The sequence below is a fragment of the Ostrea edulis genome, chromosome 4, assembly GCF_947568905.1.
Source record: "Ostrea edulis chromosome 4, xbOstEdul1.1, whole genome shotgun sequence".
Classification (NCBI taxonomy): domain Eukaryota; kingdom Metazoa; phylum Mollusca; class Bivalvia; order Ostreida; family Ostreidae; genus Ostrea; species Ostrea edulis.
In genome coordinates this window covers 76,747,162-76,761,070 of record NC_079167.1, presented here as the reverse complement: position 1 = coordinate 76,761,070, position 13,909 = coordinate 76,747,162, and the positions used below count along the sequence as shown (strand labels likewise).

General features: G+C 33.8%; 1 protein-coding gene across 1 annotated transcript in view; it reads left to right on the top strand.

Moving 5' to 3' along the window:
* The window catches only part of LOC125669159 (multiple epidermal growth factor-like domains protein 6), a 41,261-nt gene extending 29,032 nt beyond the window's left edge, over positions 1-12,229 (top strand). The window contains exons 7-11 of the mRNA XM_056161464.1: positions 7,557-7,805; positions 10,151-10,393; positions 11,359-11,496; positions 11,596-11,736; positions 11,949-12,229. Of these exons, the coding sequence (XP_056017439.1) occupies positions 7,557-7,805; positions 10,151-10,393; positions 11,359-11,496; positions 11,596-11,736; positions 11,949-12,094 (917 nt within the window). The 3' untranslated portion in view covers positions 12,095-12,229. The remainder of the gene's footprint in view (positions 1-7,556; positions 7,806-10,150; positions 10,394-11,358; positions 11,497-11,595; positions 11,737-11,948) is intronic.
* The last annotated feature ends 1,680 nt before the right edge of the window (positions 12,230-13,909 follow it).

The following is a 13,909-nucleotide window of genomic DNA, read 5'->3' as shown; positions in this document are numbered from 1 at the left end:
ATTATTATTATTTTATTCATTTATAAAGCCCACAATTAACTATAGTGTCGATGCGCTGTACAGTGTTTGTGGTAATAACCAGTGATAATATACTAATACAAGACCAGCAAGAGCTATAAAGGAAATAATAAAACAATAGAAAGAATTTAAATAAAACATGGTAGTAAAATAGCAAATAGTTGAATTTGAGTTGACAAGATACAATTGGCATACAGGTATTCGTATGCTGGATCAAAATCAAAATACTTTCAATAAAATATCTAAGTATGAAGCAGAGGTGGACGACTCTGTGGTGTCTTTTATGAAAGGTGAAGATAACGAACAGTGATATTTCTAACTCACAGGGATATATCGAATCGACATATGAATGAAAGTTAATATTGTTAATAGACAAAACGTCGTCGATATATCTAAAGGTCGAATTAAAGGCCACAGCAAGAATTTTTTATATCTTGCGTATAAGTTTTTGAATACATTCTGCTTCATATGAATTTAAAAACAGGTCAGCTAGCGAAGGAGCACAATTCGTGCCCATGGAAATTCCAACAGACTGTTGGAAGACCTGATCACCAAAGATTACGAAGATATTGTCAATTAGGAACTCTAGCATATTTTTTATTTCAACTTCAAAGTGGTGTTTAACAAAGTAAGTTTTTGGATGACTGATCAACAGATATAGATATTTCCTTTTTCCATTTTTGTTGAAGAAGCAACTGTCTATGATGTCGAAATGTCTAGTCTTTAATTTATCGCGAGGAATGGTTGTGTTTAATGTGGAAAGGTCATACGTTTTGATGTTATTGATTTGGGAAAAGTTTTGCGATTTCAAGTTTACTAAAAGTTCTTTAGAATTTTTTTAGAATCCACATTTGATTAACACCACTTCTGGCATATGTAGTCGCACAGTAAGTTTGAAGTTTCTCTTTCACAACTGCTAATATTTTTGTCAGGAGGAAAGAGAGGGGCTTGGTAGAGCACTTACTAGATCCAGCAATGTACATTAACAAAATATATTAAACTGTTTCATACACTGCTATTTTTTGCAAAATATGGTGGACAAATCAGGAACTGTGATAAGTTTGAAAACCTAGTACAGAAATGCATACAGAAGACAAAACCTGTCAATGACGAATCAAAGATCTGCGTATAACATAGTATTGCTCCTTTTTCATTAACTGAGACTATCTGTATTTTATGTATTTAAGCATGTGACATAGGAACATATGGCATAAACTGCTCCCAGAATTGTTCTCAGAACTGCCTCGGCTTTTGTGGTAATGTTGGCGGATACTGCACTTGTTCCTCTAGATAGATGGAGTCCCCTGGTTGTAGTGAAAGTAAGTGTCGAACTCATATTTATAAACAATTATTTCATCTATCTACTGAAATGTCAAATATTAAGCTTGTTTAAAGCTCTTGTAAAGTCCTATTACCTATGTTTTTGAGATACAAACCATGACAACAATGCTGCCTTGATTACGCCTTACAACTTTTAGACTCTCTGACTTAAAAGTTTTTGCAATGAATACAATGTTTTAAGCCTCCTCCCTCCTTCGTGAACTAGCAATCACAATGGGAATAAAAGTTCTTCTTCTAAATAAAACCATGCCATATAAATATATAAGTTACATATTGACTTTTACTTTCTCAATTTATCACTGGAATCCATACAAATAAAATAGAGTGTCAGATTACTTACAAACATCGGGTACGTTATACAATACAATTTTCATCTATTTGACAGAATATGCGGTTCTTAGAATACATACTTGAATATGTATATCTAATATAGCATATGCTTTTATTAACCATGCCGTTGACAGTCCTGGCTAACCTGATACACAATAGAAGCATTCTGCGTTGTTCAAAATGTAATTAACGTCTAGAGATATTCTTAACTCTGAATTTCAAGGAAGGTTTGTACACTGTATATTTAATGACATATGTTACTTTGATTTGATACCGAAGTTTATCATCGCTTATACCTTTTCAGATCTTTCGAAAGTAATTAAAACAGTACTGTTTTTCAGCAGCTGTATTACCGACGAATTTATCTGTTAAATCTTTCTTAGCTGTTATGAGTCATTTTCAGTATTTACATGTAGTTACCCCATAATAGTCCAAAATATAAAACAATTTCAAAAACATCCCCAAACAAAATCCAGAATCTGTAAAATGTTAAGCAAATTGTTCTGCATCACAAATTGTAATCTTTCATATCCTCTAGTGATCGGAAGTAATAATGAATTTAAAATTTGAATATTGTTTTCTTTCAGAGGCACCTATTATCAGTAATGGCGAGTATAGTACTCCAGATGCATATATCGCAGCCTTGTCTATCTCACTGGTTATTAACTTTAGCCTTGTCGTTGTCATTGTTATATTATTGAGGTAAGTATGTTTGTGGGTTATGAATATTTTGCATAATTCCATAAAGCCTTTGTAATTTCTATCAATTCTATATTTAAGCTACTCTATAAGAGAAAACAAGAGAAGTGTTCTTCTGACTATGTTACTAGTGTCGAAATATCACCGCCATCACAAGTCAGCAATACCGATGTACACCAGCATCAGGAACTCAACATGTCCAATTATGATTATTTTTATTGATGAAACGTGAATATAATGAACAGTGATCAATTTCATAATTCATATAAGCAATACAAAATAGATAGATGGGCAAACACGAACCTCTCGCCACACCAAAGATTGGATCGGGTACCTAGGAGGAGTAAGCATCCTCTGAAGACCGCTCACACCCCCATGAACCATATCTCTTGATCAGGCGAACGGAGTTATTCGCATTCAAAATCAGTGTGCCAAGAACGGTCTAGCAATTGGTATAAAACACGCCAGACAGCATTTCACCCAATCATAGGTTGCATTGGAAAACTAGATCGTTATAACTATAGAATTTACGAAATGCTGACTTTAAACAAGACTGTTGAGACCCCTGTACCATCAACTTGTTTGTCAGTAGCTTGGCTCGATTTAAAAACTGACTATACGCAGAACAAGCTCTTGCGTATGGAATCAGTTGAAATATATAAACACCATATGCAGGTGAGAATGGAATATTGCTACCTAAATATGACAAGTTGACGATGGAGAAGATGAAATCATCCCGTTTTTCATACAGTTGAGTTGTCAGTTTGCCGTTAATGTCTACTTTCAATAAAATATCTAAGTATGAAGAAGAATTGGACGATTCTGTGGTGTCTTTTATTTCGAGCTCACAGGGATATATCGAATTGACATATGAATGAAAGTTATTATTGATAATAGACAAAACGTCGTAAATATATCTAAATGTCGTATAAGTTTTTGAATAGGTTCTGCTTCATATGAATATAGAAACAGGTCAGCTAACCAATTGTTAAGCCGTTCTTTGCACATTGATTCTGACTACGAATTACTCCGTTTACCTGATAAATATATAGGGCTGACGGCGGGTGTGACTGATTGACAGCTGATGCTTACTCTCCTAGGCACCTGATCCCACCGTTGGTATATCCAGGGACCTGTGTTTGCCCAATTCTCTATTTTGTATTCCTTATAGAATGTATGAGATTGATCACTGTTTGTTATCTTCATCTTTCATTTGGCATGACAATATTAACCACCCAGTACTCAACTAGGTTTAGGATTTATTTAAACTTGCTTTGTTTATTATCAGGACTCTAGGTACTACATTTCCATATGGATGCAATGATTATGTATATGATGTAGGAAATCTGACTAGTCAACAAGTAAATAACATGAATGTTCAAGACGGAAACGCAGTCATGAACGATGTAAAAAAGACCAAGCATAATAATGTCACCCTTGATTCACCTTTACCTTACGTCAACAGACAATTAGGTCCACATTGTATCCACACAAATTTTTACTCTGTTCTATTGAGAGTTTCACATGCATTAATTGAAGAACTCATATCTAGTATATACTTGGATAAAGGAATCGATGCCGTCAACATAAGCAACATTCTTCGACTTGTATTCCTACATATTTCAAATTCAAGTCTACACCCTATATTTTCTACAAATATACTTCCACTATTGCATCTAAACTTTTTAATTATGAACAACCTTTGCAGTACCTAGATATAGACCATCTTATACGAAATCCAATTACGCAAAATGACTCATGTGAGTTAAATCGCAAATACTTTGTTGAGCAGGTGTTTTTGCATGTGTTTTAGCAATACAAAAATAGAAGGGATAAGTATTTTTTCGCGAGTGATGTTTCTCGCGAAATTATGCGATAAGAAATTCCACGCATATATTTAGGAATTTGTAGTATGATAATTCCAATCTTATTTATTACAATTGTTTTGATTGGACAAAAATAAAGCTGAACAAGAGTTTACACATCAATAAATCCGAAAACGCGATGTATTCATACACGCCTGAAAACAAACAACATAGTGCGGGGAAACTATTCAAATTTTTGCAATTGTTAATAAAGTGAATGAATTGGAATTATAAGAATTAAACATTCTTTTTGAAGAATTTATCGATGTGTAAACTCCGGACATTTTACTCACAAACTTAACATAAAAGTGCTTCGCACTTTTATTTAGTTTGTGAGTAAAATGTCCGGAGTTTACACATCGATAAATTCTTCCAAAAGAATGTTTAATCCTATATTAAACATTTTGCCAGACGATGGGCTATATATCAAAAAGAAAAACTTGATACCTTGTCAGAATTGATTAAAAGTAGGAGTAATATCACAATCCCGCAGTTTGTACGATGTCATACATAGGTAACAATTTGTGATACTTAACTTAAAACTGGTGACGTCTCCACAGATTGAAAAATTCCCTAATGGGACTGAAAACACTGACATTGAACCACATACAATGAGGGATTAGCAAGAATATTATATATATTATATTATATTGTCTGACTTGCAACTAGCTAAGAACGGAACATGACAAAATTACAATATGTGATCTTATCTCAGCAGCGCCCATTGTCAGTCATGTGAATTCTCCAGAAGGAAATGTCGGAAAACATTAACTCATAACGGCCATTAAATGCCTCTACAATTACAAATATGACAACTCTTGGTCCCCTTATTTTCTTCAGTTTAGAATAACACTTCCTTGTTCTTTTAAGAATTCTAACATGCAGACACTTGTCTTTTTTATATTATTGAGATTAACTTTGTCCTCTGGATACCGTAAGTAAACAATTTTCATATCAGCTATGTCTATCTCACTAGTAACTCTCTCATTTGTGAAGTAAGGTAGTGAAGATTAGTCACAATATAGACTGTGTTAACAATGATATCGAGACAAGGAGCGTTTCTATGAATGTTATCTCTTACTCAGCTTTCTTTATGAATGTTAACAAAACTGATCTAAGTTTAGAATATTAAAGCATAGTTTCTATCTTGTAAATATAAAATACATATGAATTTGTTTTCATTTCAAAATAGAAATTGATACTAAAATCAGGAATAATCCAATTAAGTTTACCCTTCTGCTTCATACTTACATATTTTATTGAAAGTAGACATCAACGGCAAACTGAGAACTCAACGTGATGATTTCAGCTTCTCCATCGTCAATTTTCCATATTTATGTTTTCACATGTATCTGACAGTTTTAATTAATCTAATATTTTCCCAGCAAAAAACAGTATCAATGTTTTGAATAATGACTTAATGATTAATTTAAAGACAAATGTCAGTCATGTTCATAAGTCGCACAAAACAGAAACTGTCTCCTACGGTAATCCAAAGTGAGAAGTTACAAACGACTCACGGATTACTGTAAATTCCTAAATATACGCGAGGAATTTATTATTGCGTGAATTAGCGAGAAACATCATTCGCGAAATAAAATAACTCGCTTTTAATTTTATAGAACCAAAACACATGCAAAAACTCTAGATCAGCAGAAAATTTGAAAATTTTCACCCCGAGAAAACCATTGTCAACCGAGGCGTAGCCGAGGTTGATAATGGTTTCTCGAGGAGTGAAAATTTCAATGTTACCCCCAAATACATGCAATATTTGTTTTATTATACTGAATGTTATGTAAACTGAAAAGCAGAAAAACGTCTGTTGACATTTGATCAATCACTGTCGTACGATATTTCGTATTTCGATGCGGGTACTCGCGTTTATTACAAACGCTCAAACGACGTCGTCTAGCAATCTACGGCGAACCGTACGCGCATAAATTTGACGCATGTGATATTTTTTTTATAATATCACTCGTTGTCACGTACTGTTACCCGTTGCTAGATACTATCACCCTGGGTCGCGTGTTTTCTGTTCTCAGAGGGTAACAATATGTTTTTTCAAATGCTTCTCGACCATTCAGGTTCGAATATTTTACATGAAAGTATAATAATACAAAATAGAAAATGCTACTCATCTCAACAGAATATCACAGTTGTTGAAGAAAAGTACCTTGTCCTTAAAATGTCAGCAAATATGCATCCATGTGTAAACCAATTAATCGAGAAATCATGATGAAGATATGTCCTGGTCATCAATCGATGATAAAATATTACACAATGCCATTCGATAATTTGCATGTATGTCAACATGTATATAATTTGTAATACTACTCCTTATTGATAGACTAGTTGATTACCATAAAATCAAACAAATCGCGGGTTATGCAGCTACAGCTACAATTTGTTTTTAAATCATTGTTTCATATTGTCCCTTGACCGCAGAGTAGTATTTTCTAAGATCCTCTTTAAGTGCTCGCTGTCGATCATTATCCAAACCTCCTGTTCAATCTCCTCAAGTATTTCTGTATAAAGACAAATCAGCATCCGTCTTTTAGAAATTTGTATAAATGTATAAATGTAAATGTATAAATTTTCTTTTCCAATTATTTATTTTCATTCTGCAGAGGGAAATGTTGAAAACTTTAAACTTCATCACGGTCATTAAATGCCTTAAACATAAGAAATATGACAACTGTTGATCGCCTTATATCTTTTTTTTCAAATAAAACTTGTTTGTTGTTTTAAGAATTTGAATATGCAGACACTTGTCGTTTTGATATCAATGATATTGACTTTGTCATATGGATACCGTAAGTAAACAATATATTGTTTATACCTATTGTACTGTTAACTTTCTCGTTCGTAATACGGTCTAGTGAAGTGTTGTTACTAACATTACTACACCGTACTAACAATCAAACCGACAAAAGGTAAAGTCCCCATTTTCTACAGTTGAGTGTACCACCTATTCGAAATTAGTTTTCTTCACACCATGTAATGAAACTAAATCAAGTTTAAGTAGTATCCATTTACCATCGTACATCAAAGTGTAGTTTACATTGTATAAATTTGCAACAAGATTATCATGTTTTACTCGACTTGGAAAATATAAAAGCATTTCACGTCGTTTTCTTGTTGAAACGCTGGAGTAACCCTATAAATTTTACACGTAAATTTCAATTTTTGATTAATTATGACGATGCAGTTACCATTACTTGTTTCTGATCACAATTATCTTTGTAAGTGAAAAGGTGATTATTTTCACTCAGATAACAATATAATAGGTTTCTTCATTTACAGAAATCCTATCTCAGAATAAGGAGACCGAGCAGGCTGAGGAAGTAACTGGCTGCCAAGAAACTGGAACATGTCAGCAGTATCAATCCATTCATGCAGTAGATGGAAAGATTAACACGTGTACAAGGACTGCAAAAATTGGAACACCACTAATAGTTCCAGATAAATGGACATGGTGGTACATTAACCTTGAGAAAGTACTTAGCATTTACAGCATCAGAATACAGTTCAAGGACTATGGAGAACAATACGGTATGGTTTGTGTAGTTTCATTACCTATGTCTTGATACATAAGTGCAATGATTTTCTTTTTATGTCCATTTCGCTATGTTTTCATCTCTCCTCTTTAATTTTCACTAATACTATGTAAATGAGTCCTCTGATGGTCAATAATTAGAAATTACTCGAATGTTTCTTAATTTCTTAGCGGCTTGCTAATTATACCCATCTAATTGTGTTTCTTTTATTCAAAACGTAGATATTACGCCAGTAGCTAATGCTATCAAATTTTAGTACCTACTCTACATACAGCAAATTCGAAATGCTATTGCTGTACAATTACACAAATAAAGGTTACATTATATTCTACAAATTAATCATGTCAAATAAATTTCTTTAATGTGTATTTTGTAGATTGATACAGTGAAAGGCGTTGATTGAAAACAATATTTCATAATAATTATATGTATTTAGAATGTAAACGATGGTAATTGAAACTTTAAGAAATTCTGCATCAATTAAATGGAAGTAATGCATGCATATCTGGAATGTATTATATAATGAAATGATAATGTTTGTAAATAGGATGTTTTGTATGAAATATATCGTGAAATATGGATCCATAGAATTTATCATCCTGCATTTCTGTCCAAAAATAAATTAACATATGCTGTATCACAAAGTCTCGCACAAAATGCTTCCTAAGAGGGATATCACTTGATCTTATTATACTTTCATGTAATATACTCCAATCTTATTGGTCGAGAAGCATTTGAAAAAAACATTCTAAATATTTCCATCTGAGAATAATAAGCACGCGCCCTAGGGTGATAGTATCTAGCAACGGATTATATTACTTGACAACGGGTGATATTACAAAAAATATCCCGTATAAAATTGATGCGCGTACGATTCGCTGAAGATTGTTAGACGACGTCGATTGAGCGTTTGTAATAAACGCGAATACCCGCATTAATATACATAGCATGGTATGGTAGTGATTGATGAAATGTCAACAGACAAAAGTTTTTCTGCTTTGTTGTTTATATAGCATACAGTATATTAAAACATGGTATTGATTGATCATATGTCAACAGACTCAGTTTACCTGATCAATATATACATGTAGGGCTCACGGCGGGTGTGACCGGTCAACAGGGTATGCTTACTCCTCCTAGGCACCTGATCCCACCTCTGGTGTGTCCAGGGCTCCGTGTTTTCCCAACTCTCTGTTTTGTATTGCTTATATGAGTTATGAGATTGATCACTGTTCGTTATCTTCGCCTTTCACGTACGTTTTTCTGCTTTGTCGGCTTAAAAATGGTTTTCCCGGGGTGAAAATTTTCAATGTTATGCTCAATTACAGGCAATATCTATATAGCATTATCCTTCAGAATAATACAATGAATTTTATTGGTCGACGACTGGTCACGAATTGTCTCCCTCACGTGCAGTAACTACTCTATAAATGTCAATGGCACAAGCGAGACAACTCTGATCAAAATAAATTAAAAATTTGTGTGATCGTTAATTAATGAATTCTAATAATGACGGTCACAAATGACAATTGAGAAGATAGATATTCCAATTTATTGCAATTTTGCATTTCGCTTGATGGTTACTTTTTTGTTTTATGAAATGCATTGTGAAAATTTACGCTTGACGTTATATTTGTGTCATCCTAATGTGACGTCAAAATCGAATCTTTTCGTCGCGTTAATGCTGGTTGAACTGTTGTATATTGCTAAACTTATAAACATCGAATAAATGTATACCATTGAATATAAGATAAGATAGTGCATGTTATTATGGATAACATTAATTACACCCCTCGAAAACCATTGAAAATTTATCAAAATCTGCAGGAAAAGTTGTTACAATTTTTCTGACGTTTAAGAATTTTAAATATGAGAAAAGTCAATAAATGTTTGATTATCTTTATACTTCTAGATTCTAATAAAACTATAATGATAGGTGTCGGAAGGTGATAACTCTACTGAAACAGAATAATTTGTGATGTCTCCCTTCTAAACAGTCCATAATTGTATAGTGTATTATACAGTTCTTACACTTTCCTATTGTGGGAATGGTATCAGTACATGCTTGTTTGCCAGTTTGACTTGCCACTCACTTTTAAGGTTACCTATCACAGGTGCAATCGTGCTTGTACCTTGCTCTTTTTCTAACATGTTACATATTCCACTTGTCTTCAGCGATTTCAATGTTTTGATCAGAATCCATAGCATATAGATAAACGAAAATGTGGTTTTCTAATAGAAAGTTGATACAAATAGTCAAATACCATCGCTTATATATCAAGGAAAAGTATTCTCTTCTTTCCAACTGATAATAGTGTCATCAAAAATTGATAATTTCAGTCAGGAGACAAAGAGGGCGTTTTGCTGGTTTTTCACTCTATGTGTCGAACACAACTATAAAGGAGGATGGGTATCTATGTTACAAGAACGGACAGGAGTTACCGGCCTTGGATTTCAGTACAACTTGCGTCAAACATGGACGTTACGTTATATTCTACAATGAAAGACTTGACGGGACAACTTATCCCACTGGATATCAAATAGAGACAGTTTTTACTGAATTGTGTGAAGTAACCGTAACAGGTAATACTGTGCTACCAATTATACAAATAAAAATCCATTTAGTGTATGATAAATGTAAATTAATATGATAAATATATTAATATTGTGTGTTATATTGTACTACATCATTAACCAGTTTGTACATACGTTTGCAATTTTATGATGAGTGTATTGCATTGTTTATTTAAAAAAGCAGCATTGCTTATGCAAGGTGAAGATAATGAACAGTGATCAATCTCATAGGTTGCAAATACATCTAACATACATGTATATTACAGTAATAACGTACATGTAAGTGAAAAAGACATCAATAAATTATAATGACAATTTTTAAATACGAAATAGAGCATGTGGCTCAAATAAAAAGGACATCTTTATGTTGTGGCCTATGTTGTGGTGTGTAAAATGAAGAGTCATATCTCCAATATTTTCTCTGTACATCTACTATATCCTTAGGTTGTAAAGAATCCGGTGTGCTACCTCGTTATACGGTTAAAATCCATTTAGTCTATGTAAATGAGGTCTTATATTTTCTCTGCATCATATATATATATATATATATATATATATATATATATATATATAAAGCACTAAATAATCACAACTAGGTACTGAAAATTTTCGCCCCAGCCCGAGGTCGAACCAGCGACGTACGGCACCCACCGCCTAGCAAGATTGTCAAACCAGTGCGTAAGTCCACTCGGCCACAACGACTTCCCAATAAGGAAGCTTTGTTATGCTCCTAAAGCGCTACTTATACACACTGATGCAATCCCACACAGTCGCTGTGTCATTCAGTGTTTAAGATATTTTATAAGGAGAGTGGATCTCTCGATGCAATTGTATAGAATATTTAATATAAAGCACAAACAAACAATTATAACACCCAACCTTACTTTTACCCCTGGGATCTAAACGATACATGTGAAAATCAATTGATATATATATATATATATATATATATATATATATATATATATATATAGGTTGTGAAGAATCCGGTGTGTATGGATATAACTGTGATCTACCCTGTCCATACAACTGCCAGGAATCGAGATGTGACATTGTCAACGGAACGTGTTTGGGTTGTACAGCAGGATGGGTGGGGGAGTTTTGTAACAAATGTAAGATTATTGTTAATACTTCAGTAAAATATGATTGACACTCTCATGTATGAATGCAATTTATGATGAAATCTTATTAAAAGAATGAATATTCCGTAGCGTGTCCAGCTCGATATTACGGTTTACAGTGTGGATCGACGTGTACTGGACACTGCAGAGACAACGTGTCCTGTAATCACACCACTGGACAATGTGACTATGGCTGCGACAATGGATGGACAGGAACACATTGTAACACAGGTAAGTGATCTTAAAGATTTTTAAGCAAATAAAATACAACTACTAACTGTAGTGGAATATTTGAAAGATAAAAACGACGAAATATCAACGCATTGTAAATTTAGACTTATGTAAACCAACAAACAATTAGTAAAGTAGCTTCGGGTGTGAAACGGAAAAGTATACGCTTTTTTCAAAATAATAAATTGTTGAATAAAATCATATTTTACCAGAGTGTCCTGCAGAATCATACGGCCCTGATTGTGTGTATAACTGTAGTGGACAATGTTTGAGTTACCTCCCCTGTAACAGGGCAACAGGAAGATGTGACGGAGGTTGTAATTCAGGATATACCGGGGAACTCTGTGACAAAGGTTGATGTTGAAAGTGTAGTTTGATGTTTTAAATAAGTTATCGGTGGTATTACAGAAGTATTTCTTGTTTCTAAGTTGATGAAGTAAGCTGTAAACAGTATTGTACATTCATATTTGTACTTTAATATTTTATTTTGTCATACACCTAAAATATTTTCCCATCTAAAACTTATACGATTTAGAACCAACATTTTAACTGTTAAACCCACTCTCATATTTATTATATGAAACACAGCGCAGAAACACGAAAAAAGTAACTATTGGTTATCAATTAGGACATTGGGTGTGTTTTCTTTTAAACTACAAATGTAGTGGACACGTTGATAAATGTACGTAATCATTCTGTCTTGTTAAACCTCAACAAACCATGTGCATCTGGTAAAAACTATACCTAGAAAATGAAGGTGGATAACAAATAGTTATAGACTGTGTCCTTGAACAACGGCTAGTTTGTTTAACCCTCGAACGGATCTGTTGCCGTCTGGTCAATCAAACAGCACCTGTCATCGGACCCAGTCAATAACTGTATAATTCAAACCATACATGATATCTCTCTGATGTGGTTATCATGAAATGATTTTGACACTTGAATCCGCCCATGATTTCCTCAAGAACATTTTGATATGATGAAATTATAAACAATTTTTAATCACATTGATAGTATGTCCAGTTGGCCGGTACGGATCTAATTGTTCAGAGAATTGCAGTTCCCGTTGTCGATCTGAAAGTAATCACTGTAACCATAGAGACGGACATTGTGAACATGGATGTGACGATGGATTCAAAGGAAATAGATGCGAGGAAAGTAAGTATCCGCTTCTTAAATACAACAAACTTACAGTCTGAAATGAATTTGAACTTTTACTCTAAATAGCATACATACATAGCTATATCTGTCTGTCCTTGACCTTCAAAAGTTTACTGCATTTTTTATTCATTTTTCTTAAATTGAAAGCATCAAGGAAGTTAATTAATCAGTAAAAAAATAATACTTTACATGTTCTACGTACTATATTGAGTGATATGATAGATAGTATGAACATACCAGTATGTTGGAGCATTACATGTATTTTGATCTTTCGTTATGGATGGTGGAATACTGTAATGTTCTTACTTCGTTTGATCTTTTTGTATGACGTTAATAAATGTTTGACATTTTCCTAACGCCACCTTTCACGCTTGTAGTCGTGTTTTGTAGGCCTATATCTTCAGTTAATGGTTTATTCCCTGATCTCTGGGTAAAATGGTAGCCAGGTTTTTAGTGATATTTGATGTAGTTTCTTGTATGATCTTGCTCATATTGTTAACTATCTCGCATGTGTTGATAAACACTTTTTGATAAACAGATTTTGTTCAAATTGTGTTTTGTCACAACTAAGGCATAGCGGAAAACGAAGTTCGGAGACAAATAGGAATGGTGTCGTTGATTGATAGGTTGTTTTGAGTCACGTCGAGAATTTTTCACCCACATTGAGACGTCACCAGCTGTTTTCTGTTAATTTAGATCTATACTTAGAACACAGGACCGTAGCAAGAGTCTTTATTGTGCAAAAGCTTGTCGCGACATGGGATCTCCGTTTTTAAGGTCATATCCGAAAGATTATGATTCTAACTTCTAAATGCCGAGCGATTAGTAAAGGAGCAGTCGCTACCTACATGTATGGTTACATCGTAGGTTTGAGACGGCCATGGCATGAGAGAAACTCGAACTCACGACCTCGCGGTTACAAGGCGAATACTCCATCACTGCGCTAGCGCGACCGGGAAGTGATGTGGAAATCATTTCTAGAGTCATGTGTGCGGCATCAATGACAAATGAC